Source organism: Cyprinodon variegatus, unplaced genomic scaffold (genome assembly GCF_000732505.1).
Source record: "Cyprinodon variegatus isolate N-32 unplaced genomic scaffold, C_variegatus-1.0 Scaffold580, whole genome shotgun sequence".
NCBI lineage: Eukaryota > Metazoa > Chordata > Actinopteri > Cyprinodontiformes > Cyprinodontidae > Cyprinodon > Cyprinodon variegatus.
The window spans coordinates 547,004-563,671 of record NW_015151033.1 but is presented as its reverse complement, the minus strand read 5'-3'; the positions used below and the strand labels follow the sequence as shown (position 1 = coordinate 563,671).

The following is a 16,668-nucleotide window of genomic DNA, read 5'->3' as shown; positions in this document are numbered from 1 at the left end:
TCCAGGGTGTACCCCTCCTCTCGCCAATAGACAGCTGGAGATAGGCACCATCAGAAAATGGGTGGATGGATGGATGGATATGATGGATATGACTACCAAAGACACATTCATTTCCACTATGCAGTCTTAAACCAAAGACCAAAGTCCATAGGCTGGGACTATCGTAAACAGACCCACAAACTTGTTTGTTTACGATAAGATTTCCTTTTGAATTGTTAATTGTTCTTTATATTTTTCACAAGTAAATTGGATGTACTGGGTAAATGAAATTGGTAAAATCTTAGCTTGTCCATCTGATTGAGCAGATGGTTTGAACCTCTTGCATTTAGAGCTCTGACTGCTTATGTTGCAATAAGGGTGTGAACTTTTAATACCAAATTGGCTTCATAAATAAGATGTATTTTTATCAGAAAGCTGTCCACCACATTTGTAACATTATGTCTTGCATATGTAGCTATAGGCTCATTTGGCCAGGTTAAACTCTGGATTACTTTTTACTATAATACTTCTATTATCATCATAGTAGGCCTATGGGGGAACAGACTTGCATCAGACTACATGTATAATGACTGGCTTATTCCTATTTCTTTTTTTAATTTTGTGACATTCTTAAACATTCATCATACTCCATCTGTGTGTAGTAATGTGTTCCTAATAGCAAAATTGGGGCACATTCATGCCATCACTATAATGTGGTATTCATTACCATGGTTAGCTGTTAGCTGCAGCAGCTAGACTCTGTTGCATGTTTTGATCCAGACATTGCAGAACAAACTGGTACAAAATGATGGACTTCTTGTTTTTAGCAAGATCTCTGTAGTGAAACTGATGTCATGTTGCTTGGGTGTAACAACTATCCCTTAGGGATGTTTGCAGTCTTTTTGTGATATCCAGAAATTACCATTGCCATGGTTATTTGGACATGTGGTGGGTTCCCTACTCGGTATTTATACTGATCTGTACCCGGTGGGTGAAAAATGGATGTGATGCCATCAGTTCCACCCAAAATGGGATGTATGAAGACAAAATATCCAGTAGCAAGTGTACGCTAATTTTAAACACCCAGAATTTGTGCAATGCAAGTTTTCTTTAAATTCTTGCTACTGCTCACTTTTAGTATGAAAACCTTATCTTTATATTTGAGGCCGCTGGGGTGAAACTTTGCAACATGATCTCTTTGAAATCTTAACAAATGACTTTAATCAACATATAAAATGTTTTGAACTCCACAGATGCTTAAAGTACACCTCCATGCTTTAATTTATTATTTCCTTAATTCCTAGATGATTGGATCAATGAATTTGAATGTATGCCAAAGGGGGAAAAAGTGACTGTATTCCAATGTTTCAAAAAAATAAATAAATAAAATACTACAAAGTCACATGTTAATATTTATAGTTGACTGAAAATATGAGCCTTAGAAATGTTGTTAACACAATTCTTGGGATTTACAATTAATCTGAAATGTTTTCCTCTTTCACTAAAAAAATAATCAATTGATTTGCTGTAGATTTATATTTGACTCAGATCCTTGCAGCAGATAGGTGCTAACAATCCAAAATCAGCTTCATCTTGATGGATGCTTCATTGAATACAAATAAATGAAACTTTAGAGAAGGATCCTGAAAAAACTGGAGCAATTTAATTGCGGCATGTTTTTTTGCACTAAGCATCATTTTTCCATTGATGCACAGAACTATTTTATGCAACAGTGATGCAACAGTTGTTTAGCATCAATTACATCTTTATCTAAGAGACATGATGCATTTTTTTGTTAACTTGAAATATTACTTGTGTTTGTGCTTTTTTCTTTTTTTTTTTGCACCCTAAGGCTTGATTCATGATGATGGGAAACATCATCATGAATCAAGAAGAGTTAAACAGGCCACACAAAATGCAGGGAGGGAGTATAGTTTCCTTTATGGAGAGTAGAAGTTGTACTGCTGGGAAAGAAAGACATGCACTAAAATAAGACTTGACAAACAAAAATATCATCACCAAATGAAACGCAGCACAATAACTATCTGATCGGTTCAGATTTATATATCAGATTATTATTCCATAGATATAAATTCTATTTTATCCCAAAACGGTTCTTTAATACTTTTTTTTTTTTTTTTTTAACCATGTGTTTTTTGGAACTTTGATTAGAGTTTAATATTTGGGTATCAAACCTTCCCCTTCAGGTTCTCCATCCTCAGCAGCAAAAAGGGATTTTGAGGCCTCCGGTGACTTTACCAACCACCCCCATGATGGCTCTAAGGAATCAGACCCCTGGTCGCATCGTGTTGGGACAGCAGCAAGTTCAGCTTAAAGAGCTGCAACCAGGTGAGAGTTAGTCCTTAAGCCCATGTCTAAAATTGGATGTTTAGGCACCTTTTTTTTTTTAGTTTGATGTAAAGCATTATAATGGCTTTTATTATAAATTGTTTCATAGATAAAGTTGGTGTAGTGTGGTGCTTCTTCTCTCCTGCATTCAGATAGTTATTCTGTGATTTTTGTTTTATCCTGGCAGTTCCACTGAGACCAGAGGTGGCTCTTGTTCCTAAACACGTGTCTGCTGTTGCTTTGACACAGGCACAGAAGAATAAGCTAAAAGAGGCGGGTGGCACTTTCAAGTAAGATTGATTCTCTTTTTGCACTTTTTTTTTATAAAGCTTATGGATTTACCCAAAGGCAACACTGATCAATCTTTCTCAGATTTCTTAATTTTGGGTGATTAAAACTTGCCTTCTCTACCTCAGCCACTCAATATTGTAGAGGTTTGAATGATAAATGTTTACATGAATTTTTACAGATGCCTTCATTTCCCTTGAATTCCAGTCTCCAGCCTTGCATGCCACAGTTTAATATCAATATATACGTAGCTCGTTCTGCTTCTGTATACACAGGGATGATGACGACATCAACGACGTGGCCTCCATGGCGGGAGTAAACCTATCAGAGGAGAGTGCTAATATCCTGGCTTCTAACTCTGGACTTGTTGGTGCTGTGACACATTCCTGTAAGGATGAGGCTTTTCTCTCCTGTGCCACACTGCAGAGGAGGATGCTAGAGATAGGTGAGACTCCATGCTTCATAACCTAATAATGAACCCATTGGTGAGGCTCCTACCATACAGTTTGTTTTTGTTCCAGGTATGAGATATGGAGTAACAGAGCTGGGAGCAGAGGTGGTAAATTACATCTCCCACGCTACTCAGCAGCGACTCCTGAACTTACTTGAAAAGGTCTCTATAGTAGCCCAGCAGAGAAACGTCAACTTCAAGGTTTGTTGATGAAATAGAGGATTTTTTAAACATGGGGCTGAGGGTTAATCAATTTTATGGATGCATCACATTTTCTGTTTATGAAGATTTTCTTTTGGGGAAATCTTTGTGTTTTTTCTCACCATTGTTTCCCATAGGGTACCATAGCTCAAAGTGACATCAGTTCATCACTTTTTGTTATTAGGTTTCTACTCATGACTGATAAACTAGATCATTGTGTCATGCCACAAGCTGCACACATAAAGTCTTATATTTTTATTGCTTTATAAGCATGTTTAGTAGCTTGAATTTTGTTGTCCTTAATTAAGGAAACTGCCTGTAGGGGATGATTGAAATAAAAGTAAGTCTTTATAAGTAGTGTATGTCATTTGTAAGTTTTATCATAAATATAATGGTTAAAAAAAGAATAATTCAATTTGGTTGAAAAAAAAAATTATGATTTGGTTTGTAAGCCACATCTCTGAGCCCTACCTAAATGAATCCATTCAGCATTTACTTGTATAAGCAGTTGATGTGGAATAATATGTCAAAACCAATTTAACAGGAGGACGAGCGCTATGAGCAGAGCAGTGATGTTCGAGCCCAGCTGAAGTTCTTGGAGCAGCTGGACCAACTGGAGAAGCAGAGAAAGGAGGAGCAGGAGAGGGAGATCCTGCTGAAGGCAGCTAAGGTACGTCACTATATTAAACTCTGAATAGTGAAACCTGTTGCTTTCTTCATGTAGCTTATCCCCCATTTGTTATTGTTTTTTCCATAAGTAACATTTCCGTGTTAAACATAAACGGCTAACTTAACTGTTTTGCCCATAGCTAATGTTTATTCCCTCTGCAGCTTCACAGTTGATCTGACCGTTCTGTACACTGTGACTCAAGGTTGCTGTGGTTGATTTCAGGTTGGATATCATGGAGCACTCAGCCTGCAACCATCTTAATAGAACTATGATTCATCAAATGAAACTAGGTTTGAATTTTAAACTAAAGATTTACCCGCAAGCATTATGTATATAGTGATTCATTGATTTCAGTTAGCCTTAATATACTACAGCTTTTCTTTAAAAAATGTATGCATATATCCTGCATTGGCATAACATAACAGATTCAAGTTTTAGAAGTTTTACATTTTTACGGAATATTTGGATAGCATTTCTTCAAAAAAAATACCACCAACAACACTGGTAGTATTTTGTACCACAGTTTTTCTTGTCATTAGTTTGGAAACCATTTCTTTTGTATTATTCCCCACAATATCAACATCTTACAAAAGAAAATATATTCATACTATTTTTGTAAAGTTTGATTCTTTTAAAACAAAATGGTCCTCTAAAAATATTACAAAAAATTAAAAGCTTTTTTTCCCCCTTTTATTTAAAGGTTCATGTAAAATTTGGACCTCTAAACAAGTTTCCTATAGCTAAAAAATGGCCATTTGGATAGTAAAGGTTGCAGAGCCTGGTTCGAACATATTGAGTGACCCTCATGCTGTTAAGTTACTAAAATGTATTCCTCACTTTGAGAAATCTGGATGTGTATTATCTGACCCTGAAAAATGTTAAATTAGTTGATACATTTGATGTTAAATGCTCTCAAATATGCCTTGAAAGTAATAAAGTTACCTACAAACTTTCAGAAATCTTATATTTTCCCCATTTTCATATTTTAATACTTATTTCCTGCTGTAGTCTTATTTTCAAAGAAGCTTTTGTCTGTTAAGCCTTCATATAAAGTCACAATGGCCTCAAGGCCTCTGCTTTTCCTTCAGAAACTTTTTAACATTATGCTTGCTAAATGTGGAGGCTGAGTTAAAGGTTTGATGTTTCTTTGCGATTCTTCTGAACCTTTGGGGTTATTTCTGAAAACACTGGTTCCTGTATTTAATATTCAACATTGTGAATATGCATTATCTGTGTTAAACAATGGACTTTGAACTGTTTTGAAATTATCTGATCATCCTTTAATGAATGAAGGCCTGAAACTGTTTGTTCTTCCAGTTTATCCCTACTATTTTTTCCTTGTCTTAGGCTAAGTGGTGAAGCACAGCAAACTCTGTAATTATTTATCAAGTTCCTTTATTTTGCATCACTTGTGTACAAATTCTTATAATTTGTGGAGAAGTCAGCAGCTTTTTTTGGCTTAGTTTGTTTAGTTGAATTATGAAGCATTTGTCTTGAACATCTGATAAATTATTATTCTTCATGTTGGCCTTTCAGTCTCGCGCTCGGCAAGAGGATCCAGAGCAGCTGCGTCTGAAATTGAAAGCGAAAGAGGTAGGAGGAGAGCTTGATTCTATTGTGTAGGTCTCTCCATCACATTTACACTCTATATACGACTGATTCAGTTTTGGGTGTGTGTGTGTGTTGTCCAGATGCAGATGCAGGAGCTGGCTCAGATGAGACAGAGAGAAGCCAACCTCACCGCCTTGGCAGCCATCGGGCCCAGGAAAAAGAGAAAGAATCTGGACTCTCCATCCTCATCTGCTTCAGCTGAGGTAACAATGAAGACAATAATTAATGTTTGCACAATTTGTGCCCGTGCACCTGCAGCAGCCATGGCCAGATACATCGTGTTTCTTGGTCATCTTCATGTCCCTTGGTATATTTTTCCATCTGTTTCATTTTCATTAGCAAACATCAGAGGAAAACTGAGGAAGATTAGCCTGTGAATTTTCTATCATTACATTAACAGCCTAATTCAGAAACGGGAAGAGAGTGGACTGATAGCTGCTACTTACTCGGCTTCAATAGTACTTATAAAACTGTAATTTTTTTTTTTTACTGATTAAATGACGAATATAGGCTGTTAATTTAAAGAATGATGAATGATTAGATTCCATTTGTGAACTGTTTTGAAAAGCAACGTGTGGTATGTGTGTATGTTTTCATCCCCCTGAAACTCCTTTCCTTGCTGTAATGGCAGCAAGGTTGGGGTGCAATGCTTCTAGTCTTTTACATCTAGAGCTATTTTTACCAATTTTTCTTTTTGCAAATTGATGTAACTTCAGTATGTTTGGATGAAGGTTTGGGGTTTTCCTTCAGGAATATCTGCTCCAGTCTCTGGTCTTTGCTGCCAGAATAACCCTGTCATCTGGCTCTTTCAATCCTCCCATCAAAGCAACCTCTGCCCCTTCTCTAAAAGCATTCCTTCTGCATCATGCTGCCACCGCCATGCTTAACAGCAGGGATGGTTTGTTCTGGGGTATGTGCAGTTGGGTTTTTCTATCACATAGGTTTCATATATTTAAGCCAAAAGTTAAAATTCGTTTTCATCTTTTACATATCTAGAGTGTCCTGATGGCTTAAACCGAACTACAAACAAAACTTTGTTTAAACAGGCTTTTCCAAAAGGCCTCCAGAGTCTGATTAATGCTCCTCTCTCTTAGCTTGTCAAATTAGAAATGCAGCCAGGTTTGGGTGCATTTGCAGCTTTACCACATGCTCTTTTATTTTCAGAAGATAGAATAGACATTTTTCCAAGGTCTCTCTCCCTAAACTGTCTGCTATGTTCCTTGGTCTTAATGACGCAGCTTGTTCTCTAATGATCTCTGACAAACAAGTATGGCCTTTGCAGAACAGCTGGTTAAACACACCGAGATTGGCTCTACTAATTAGGTGGCTTCAGATGACAGTTGCCTATTCTCAGTTTTATGCAGGGATCTCAGAATAGATGGCACTAAATACATAGCCCACTTTAAGGTTAGTAATTTGTAAAACAAAACCGAAAACCATCTAGGATTTTATTTTTAAACCATTTGCGACCATACACTTTTTTTGTGTCCACTTTTAATGAAACGTGAACTTTCATGGTGTGAACGGGAGTTGGAGTCACTGAATATGTTTACAACCCTAAACCTTAATAATAAAAAAGAGAGTTTAAAAAGATCTTTGTTTTATTAAGGGTTATTAAGATTAGCATTAAGAGTCCAGATTGCTCCTTAGAAATTGTATTAGTGATTGAAGGCTGAATTTGTCAGCTGTCAGTGGTGTTCCTCACCAACTGCTGCCAGTCATATGTGCAGAGAAACCTGCAGGATAACACCTCATATTAGACCAAGCTGATTCATGTAAACATAGATCACATTAAAACAAGTTGGATTCTCTTTAGTCCAATGAAATTAGACATTCATCTTAGATGGCCATCCTTTACTCCTCTGGCTATTCTAATGGTCATCTTTAAGAGAAAATCCTTTATTAGCCATTATAGAGAATCTTAAGTATTTTTTTTTAGATTCATTTACTTTTATATATTAATTTCAGTTTGTATTTATTTATTCACAAAATGTGATTTTTTTTAAGGTGCTTTAAAGGGAACTTAATCAGATCCTACAGTAAGACTGACTTTCCAGGATGTGCTTCTCCTGGATCAGGATGGGGCAACATTTGCCAACCTAATCTCTCATTTTGGGTCCATTTACCACAGTCTCTATGAGCTCCCCTGCTCATCACTGATCAGTGTAATCTGCTTGTTTTTGGCCTGTGGGTGGAATGTGGAGGAGAAGCGTGTTCAGAAGAACATGGAGGCTTTAAGTCAATGAAAGATCCAGCCATATGGAGTTGTGTGTGCAACCAGCTCAGCTTGCTCTGTTGCCCAGCAGTATTCGTTCTCTGTAACAACTATGACCTTTATTGTTGGGGCACACACTTTGACATGCCTGGAGATAGTTTTTATACTTCTTGATGTTTGTTGCATTTTGACACTTTTCAACGAAGAACTTGAGCGTTCATTATTGGAGTTTGCCGATCTATCAGCTAAATTCTTTTTAAATAAGATTAATGTAGTGTTTTTTTTTATTTTATTTGTTTTATTCTATGCTACACTTATATATTTTTCTGGTCACTTTAATAATTGAGCACAGTTCGTTTTTTCTTTTGATCTGTTCTCCATGTTGGAGGTGATGTCCATATCTCCCCTTAATATTCAAACTACCCAGTGACATTGCTCTGATTCAGCTGCAGCTGTGGTGAAGCGGCTATGCCACAGAGCAGCAATGCTGCATTTCATCGGTTAGAGAAGCACCTTTCTGACCATCAGCTGGTTCGGCTAAACCTGGTCCCTTCACCTCTACTTTCAAAGCTGGCTCTCTGTCTGCTGGCAGGGTCTGCAGAAGGCGAGGTTCACATTTTCTCATGTTTACATGGAAATAGGGCAGTAAATGTGTTTAAAAATACTGCAGCTTTTAGTCCCATTAAGAGTCAGTTTATCTGCCTAAATTTTTAGTATAATTTTGACATTTTTCAGCATAACCACCGTTTGTCCCAAAATGCACCGAACAGAGCCCTGGTTTGATGTCAGTCCAACACTAAGAGGTCCTAATGGAAGTGGAAGGACAGTGATTGATGAATCCCAACTGTTTTTACAATAAACATAGTAAAAGTGTGCTGTACTGTTATATTTACTGGCTCCATTAAGATAACCCTAAATTAATTTACCTTTTAATGTCTCCTTATTGGTAAATTCAGTCCAGCTGTTAGTTTAGTTTATTGTGACCGTTCTGTAAAGGCCTTAGAGGTTTGGTAAAACTTAAGTAAACACAAAGTATAAATACCAAGAGGCACAGCAGGCAGGGGTTAGTTATATAAATGGAGCCAATATCCAATCCAGGTAGTGGATTGGTGCATCTCTACTTCTAACTAAACGGTCAGCAAGGATAGGAGTTGGTTTATCAGGGAAGTAGGGGAGCAGTCAATGGTTACTTTGGAAGAGCTGGAGAAAGCACCAGGTAATATAGGAAAATCTGTTCACAGAACAAGTACTAATCATACACTTCACAAATATAATGTTTTTGGTAGAGGAACAAGAAGAAATATCTTGTTGAAGGAAAAAGAAGTCATGGGTTGAAGTTTGCATAAGGCCAGTATAGACAGTATACATATAATGGAAGGGGCTCTGGTCATATGAGATTTACATAGAAGTTTTTGGTCTAAATGGACAATCACATGTTACAGAATATCCACTGTGAAACATTTTGGCAGCTGCATTATTCCTTAAGGGTTTCTTCACCAGGGACACTAGAGGCTGTTCAGAGCAATCTTTGAGGAAAATCTGTTGCAGGCTGCAAAGAAAAATAGACCAGAGTGGAGGTTTATTCTCCAATAGAAAGTCCTAGAGGCAGAGCTAAACTAAAGGGGTTTGAATCCAAGCATGTGGTGGAATTGCCCAGTCAAACTTCACACCCAAGTTTAATAGAAAATTTTTGACTGGACTTGAAAACAAATGTTAGAATGTAGTAGTGACCCTCCAAAAAGACATGCAGTTAAATGTAGTTATGCAAAGTGTAATAGGTATGCTAAGAGTGGCTGAAAACACACCCATGCCACATTTTTCTCTGTTTAAAACAAAAAAGAAATTAAAAAAAAGATAAAGAAAAAAAAAAATCCCTTGCATTTCCTTTGACACGCATTACCCTGTCTGTGGCTGTAACACGATATATGACATTTTAAGATGCAGTCTTCATGCTAATGGTCTCATTTTCCTTGAACTTTTCCTCATCTTTTAGGGCTCCGGAACAGGCTCTTCTCTGACTGGTGCCGCCGGTTCATCAGGCTCCAGACCCACACGGCAGCGCATCACACGTGTCAATCTCAGGGACCTGCTGTTCTGCATGGAGAATGAGAGATGTACCAGTCACTCTCATTTCCTCTACAAGGGCTTTCTCAAATAGGCTTGATGTTGGAAAAAGGAGGACAAGAGGGGAAGAGAAATGCTTGGAGAGACCAAACTCCCACTTGAAAAGATTACTTTTAGTAAAGAAGAGGAGATAATGCTTTTAAAGGTTCTTTAGATCCACCTGCTTTTATGAAATACAGTCATAGCCATACTGGAAGGCCTCTCTACCTCCCTCCTCAAGTAATGCCTCTTTTCCTTTAGTCGTTGATTAACACCCCTTTATTTACCATAACTAAACCTTTTTCAAAGTAGGTGCAAAAATCAAATATGTTTTATGAAGGTTTTATTCTGTGTGAAAAAAGATAATGTACACATGTGCACTGTATTATAGTTTGGTTTATTTTCTTATCTGTATGCAAATGCTAGAGTTGGAAGCTATGAAAATCACTGTTTTATTAGACAACCTTTGAGTTTTTCTTGGATGATCTTGTTCTAGTTTTTCTTGTTGATTCACTTTGAACTGTGTAACCTGCTGAGCTGCCTTCCTATCTATGAATAAGCCATACTTTCCTCTCATAATTAACCCTGCTGTAAGTCATGAGGCCACACTTCCCTCTCTGTCATCTACCATTAGCTTGCAGCATATTTAAATTTGTCATATTTATTTACTAAAATCCAAATTAAATTAATTTTTAGCTATTTATTTATTGTGTGACACCTCAAGTGTGTCATTTTGCTAAAAGCTAATAGAAAATGCATTTTACTCACAGTAGGACATCTTTGAGATGGCTCTATAGATTTTGATGGCTTAGAAGTAGAACTTTGTTTTAATCTATCCTTTAAAAAAATATTTTAATATACTGATTTTTAAAACTTTTTTTTTTTTGGCTTTTAACCTCTATTGCTATACCAAAATTGCATCTTTATAAGACTCTATTTTTATAGCCTCCCAAAATACATTTTTACTTCTCTAATGGTGACTGACAGCAATGATGTCTTTGTTATGCTACTGAAAAGCCCTTTAGGTCTATAATGTGTTTGATTTAAGAAACTGGAGTTTATTCCTGTGTATTTGTAAATGTTTCATCTAAAGTTTTACACAGTTTTGTATAGAATTGAAGTTTTATGCTTACTGCATTTAGAAAATCTAAAGTTCTCTATTGAAAAGTTTGAATAAAAGATGATTTTACATATTTCTGTTCTTTTCAATTCCAGTCATGGTGTTTTTCTTCTTTTTTCCACCAGGGGGCAGCATGTTAATATGTGCCACTTTGGGGATTTGTGCATAAAGGAGCTGCATTTCAGCCTGTCCACTCATAATTTAACCTAAACCCTTAACATCTGTAAAGCCACCTGTAGTACACTACACACAGGTCTGTAAAGCACAGCACAATCAGTCGGCTCAGAATGAAATCACACAGCCTGGTTCCCTTCTGCCTGACTTTTGAGTCTTCTTGTTTAAGTCTTTCTCCATTATCACTCACTGCACACAGCACTGGCAACAGCTGTCACATCAGCTGCTAACATTCGCCATAATAAACCATTTGCTGGAAATGATGAGGCCTATTCTTCCGCTGGGAAGGCAGACTCATGGCTTAATGATTGGGAGCTGCTTTTTTGTTTGCTGTCCATGAAAAGGAATGCTACACTACCCTCAAAAGGATTTGCATCCCTTTGACTTCTTACATATTATCACATTACTATTTAACCTACATATGTAGCATGTTGGTGGGTTTTTATTTAAGATAGACCAAAACAGCTATCTAAAATGGAAGAAGTTTTTTTTTCTTGCAATCAGAAACCTGAACAGTATGGTGTGCAACTGAACTCATCCACCCAAGTAAACAGCCTGTAGAACCACTTTTTTCTGCAATTACAGCTGCAACTCTTTCTGTTACATCTTTACTACTGTAGCATTTCAAATTTAAAGTCCTGCATTTAAATAACATTTTCCACACATTAGTTTTAGCTTCTTACTTAATAAAAAAAACTTAAATTTATTGATCGTATAAAAGATATTCCCCAGGTTTACTTTTTATTCTATTTTGACCAACACAAAAGTGCTCAGCTGTGAAATGAAAGGACAGATTGCTCCTTCCATCTTTCTATAAGTGTAATGTTTCACTTAGAGGTCAAAATGTGCTTACTTTTTATATATCTCCTTCAATTGGATGCATTATCTTATATTTTGAAAGATTCCTTTCATAAAGGAGCTATATACCTGCATAGATTACAAGTTAACCCTTAGCAAAAAGTAGTATACTTGAAGTAATAGTAGTAAGTAATGAAATTAGTGAACTTTTAGTATACTTGAATGAACTGGCCACTCTGACTGTTTAGGTGAGGCATGTCTTTAAAGCTATAATAATTGTTTAATAATATTTACAATTCAAAATGATTTAGCAGTGCTCTGTGGATACTCACAGCTGGAATTTATAACAAATAACTTGGTTAAATTCTCCATAACTTTCTACCTGAGCTGCCGTTTTTTTTTTTTTTTTTTTGGCTTTTTATGGCGCTTATTGAAAACAAAAGCTTAAAAAAATTCCTTATGTTAGCTAAAAATATACCTTTAATAATAAAGCAATCTTTGTACTCTATGGCTGAATAGGACAGTTAAAATGGTTTGTGTGTTTTATGGTATGCACTCCTATCAGAGCTGAGGGAGGGAAAAACTTTTTTAGGTTAATATATCTGTACTGCCACTAGATGGCAGTATTTCATTCCCTTTATTCAGTCTATCTGTTGCCCATAGAATCTTTTAAACATTGGGTTTTAATAACAATCAAAACTTTAATTTCCATCTCTTCATCAAGCAACCAGTCTGCTTTGTGTTTTATATCATCCACCTGTGTTGTAAATAATCAACCAAGACACACCATGTTCCTGGAGAAAAGTTACATCAGGCTCTCTCAGTTGTGGGAACATCCTCAGTGAGGCCTGATGGCCTCTCACTGTGTCTCTGTTTGATGGCAGCAGGGACTCAGGTAAGGCCTCGGCCCTTGTGTCTCAGCCCAATCCAATATTTTTCCTTGTAATCCTCCCTTCCACTCCTCAGCCCTACTGCTCTTTCTGAGTTAAGTCCACATAAGCTCCCACTTGAGTGCCAGAGGCAAAGCAGCGCCAGGGATGGTGCGGTTGCTTAGCGACGCCTCAGTCGCTGTACCTGAGGGTGTTGGGTAAACACCCTGAGCCTGCCAGAGGGAAGAAGAGACGAGTGACATCCCCCCCTGCCTCCCTCTATGACATTTATTACAAAAAGGCTTTTATTAACGTCTCACACTCTGTGTTGCTGTTTCGGCTTTCACCCCAGGGTGAGATCATTAATGAGTGTCATGCGAGTTCAAGTGGGAGTGTGTGTGTGTGTGTGTGCTAATCTGTTCTCCACAGTTGTCAATTTTGTCAGATTCTGAGATGGGATTTGACTGATATGATAGTTTATCTCAGCGGGGTGTGCCTGCTGCACTTCTATGAGAAAATTCTAATCTAACACAAGCTTTCTCTATTCACTCTCCCAGGGAATCTTGTTGCAGCTTGTACTTTAACTCTGATTACGGTAGAATCCCTATAGCTTTCTAAATACTGAAATTTAGAGCCTATTTTATTGTGATGTTATCTTTGCACCCAGGGAATAAAAATAAATAAATAAATTCCAGGCCCCCATTGTATTCATGCTGTGAGACAAATGCATTGGTAGTCTGTAAATTGTTTTAGCTCTTCCAACACCTCCTTGCATAATGTTGATTAAGTTGGGGGTTTATGAATAAAACTCTGCTTGAAGGGACTGCAGGATGTGATTGAGGTGAACTGATGTGGCACAATGTGATTCAGTCAGTGCACTTTATCTTCCATTAGGATGCACAAATCCAGCAGCCTGGAACCGCTTTTATTCCTGAATGAAATTGAATGAAATCATTTGGAGCCCGCCAACATAATTAAACGCTGAAATATAAAATGTAGCAACAGTTCATTAGCTCCTGCATCCTCACGACTCCATTTCTTGTTCGTCTCTGGCCTGTTTCCCACCTGGGTTAATGTTGACTTCAGGACTCTTTTGTTATGAGGCTGACCGGAGCACACTGCTCTGGCCCCGAGATGCTATAATAAGGCTGGTGTTTATGACCGGCTGCTGAAATGGGTTTGTAAGCGCCACTGAACCTGTGAGGTATTGATACTGGGGTTAATAGCCTGTTGGCCTCTTTAATGGAGCTGATTCAGGCCAAGCAGCACACAGTGTCAGCCCAAAGGACAAGAGCATCTCCTCTTACAAAGTCATCTGTTGGATGATTCAAGGTCAGAGACCAAAATGTGTTGTGCACTAAGTGGTCCAAACTCTGTATGTTCTGCAGCTTGCATTTGACATTATTCCTGCTGAAAACATTGAGCATTTAATCACATTTATACTTGCAAAAAACCGACAGCAACAATTTTCAGTCTGAATGCATATATTAGGCAGACATAATGTAGAGCCTAATTGGGAAGTCGAACATATAATACACGGTTTTCAGAATACCGATGGAGGTCTTTACCAACTTTGCAAAGCTGTCCGAGCTGCCTCCAACTGTCCTTGTGATGTTAATTGCAGGTTCCCTCCATTGGCTGGCAGATTTATGGTAATGAACACTACAAAAACGGACACATGTTGATTTCCTGCATTTAGTCTTAGCTCCATGAATAATTTAGCCTGACAGATACAAACAGAAACATGTGTTTGTATCCTGGTTATACCATGCTAAACGTATGTAAATAATATTAGATGTCGCTAGTATTATAAAATTATTAATAATGCAAAGCCTTTCAGTATATAAATGCATTGTATATATATATATATATATATATATATATATGCAAATGCCATATATATATGTAGTGAATTTTCCAGTCATATTCCAATGGTTCATGAATAAGATGTAGACTATTTTTTAAAGACATCTGGCTGGTGACTGGCTTTATACATATAAGCCTTTTTTGATTTGTTTCATGTTGCAGACATAGTGGCTACATGCATCTTTAATGCAAAAGCAGCATGTGAAAAAGTCTCATTGAACAGCATTTCAAGTCACATTTTTATTTATGTATCACCCACTGATGTGTAATGTGCCTTGAGCTCTGCTTTATAGAGGATTACCTCTGCAAAATGAACCCCCGCTAGTTGGTTAAGATAACGGTTGCGCTGCACTTTTTTAGCATTTTGATTGATGAGCACTTTATGAGTGATCTAAAACTTGGAATGTGGTTTTAATCTCGAACATTGTTTCATACTTCTACACTGCCCTGTCTGCTGTGTTCCTTTGTTTTCCTTTGTTTTTTTTGAGTCTTCACAGAACATATGGATTTATAGACTGTTAAATAATTAGGGATATCACAGTAAATATTTGTAAAAGAATATCTAACTTTCAAAAATTTATTTCCTTCCACCTCAGGAACCCTAAGCCCATTTTCCTAGAAATTACACGCTCCAATTAAAAGTGTATCACTGCAAACACAAGGTCAATAAAAAAATAGAAATAAAAAAACTGTCTCAAATTAAAGAAAATACTTGTTAGATTTATGCACATCTGTAAATGTTAGTACATATGCTACTGATAAAGAGTAAATGAAGATGACACACAAAAAATACATTTATGTACATTTCTCCACTGTGAGATCAATAAAGTCAATCAATCAATCAATCAATCAATCAATCAATCAATCAATCAATCAATCAATCAATCAATCAATCAATCAATCAGTCAATCAAAATGTAAAAAAAATCTCACCAAAAAAAACAAACACTTTAAACATCACAGTTGGCACTATCTTCATTTTCTCATGTAAAAAGCTTTAGATTTTGTTATTTTGTTTTGTTATAAGTATAATTCAATCCAAAGATTTTGGACAAATAATACAAAATTTAACCACACACAAACATGTCTGTCAATCTTTGCTGGGCCTTTCCATTGACTTCCATTACGGCTTCATAACTAACCCTAACCCCAATCTAAACTTAATTCACACCTTTGAACTAAACACGACCCATTACCCTAGAACAGCAAATCCCCTCATGGGGTCCTGGCATCGGGCAACACAAGGACTAGCTGCCCCCCACAATGTGCTATTTTTGAAGAAAAGGAAAACCCTTTTCCTTACAAACCAAAAACCCGCTAAGCAGCTGAATTTCCAATAAAAACTGACCAGATTAACTTACTCTAAACAATATGAATTTATGAATAACATATAGAAAACACAAAAACAGTTCTTTGACCCGTTTTTCCCCCAGTTTTTTTATATTGAATAATAATAATTATAATAATAATAAAACCAGCTTCACAGTAATTTTTGCACCTTCTACTTTTTTCTGTCTACTTGGTGCTCTCATAGTTTTACGTACTTGGCTCTGTGTGGTTATACGGGACCATAACACTGCAACGGATTGGTTGATTTTGGTGAATGAGACACCAATCAAAACCTTAGAACCGGTAGAATGTATCTAAAACGAGGACGATAACATTGATAGTAGTTTCAGCAAAGCAGTTGCAGCCCAAAGCATGGTCAGGCACCTGGATTGGTGCCTTGTAAAGGCTTCTTCTGGGTCCTAAAGGCATGGGGTTACACCCAAAGTGTTTTTTGTACTACGATAGAGATTGCTCTATAAAATATAGTTTTCATGGAGAAACAGGAAAGCTAAGAAATATTTCTTACACTGATTTCTGGCTAAGTGGTTTCATCTGTGGCTGTTTATTGGGTTGTATCTCTGCAATGCTTTGGTGAAGACGAAAATGAAAAACATAACTCATTTATGAGGAGTTATTTAATATATAT

The 16,668-nt window shown here is 36.9% G+C and overlaps 1 protein-coding gene across 1 annotated transcript; it reads left to right on the top strand.

Moving 5' to 3' along the window:
* The first annotated feature begins 649 nt into the window (after positions 1 to 649).
* Positions 650 to 11,028, top strand: LOC107095871 (transcription initiation factor TFIID subunit 4-like). Its single transcript, XM_015392231.1, has 9 exons — positions 650 to 1,037; positions 2,187 to 2,328; positions 2,516 to 2,618; positions 2,892 to 3,061; positions 3,138 to 3,268; positions 3,813 to 3,938; positions 5,475 to 5,531; positions 5,630 to 5,752; positions 9,758 to 11,028. The coding sequence occupies exons 1-9, from the start codon at positions 978 to 980 to the stop codon at positions 9,920 to 9,922; spliced, it is 1,077 nt and encodes a 358-aa protein (XP_015247717.1). The 5' UTR covers positions 650 to 977; the 3' UTR covers positions 9,923 to 11,028.
* Positions 11,029 to 16,668: the final 5,640 nt, after the last annotated feature.

Bases quoted from the DNA above. Each gene is read 5' to 3' on its own strand.
- LOC107095871 (XM_015392231.1), top strand. From the start codon at position 978: ATGGATGTGATGCCATCAGTTCCACCCAAAATGGGATGTATGAAGACA. The intron at 1,038-2,186 runs GCAAGTGTACGC...CTTCCCCTTCAG, and splicing joins TGAAGACAAAATATCCAGTA to GTTCTCCATCCTCAGCAGCA. The intron at 3,939-5,474 runs GTACGTCACTAT...TTGGCCTTTCAG, and splicing joins TCCTGCTGAAGGCAGCTAAG to TCTCGCGCTCGGCAAGAGGA.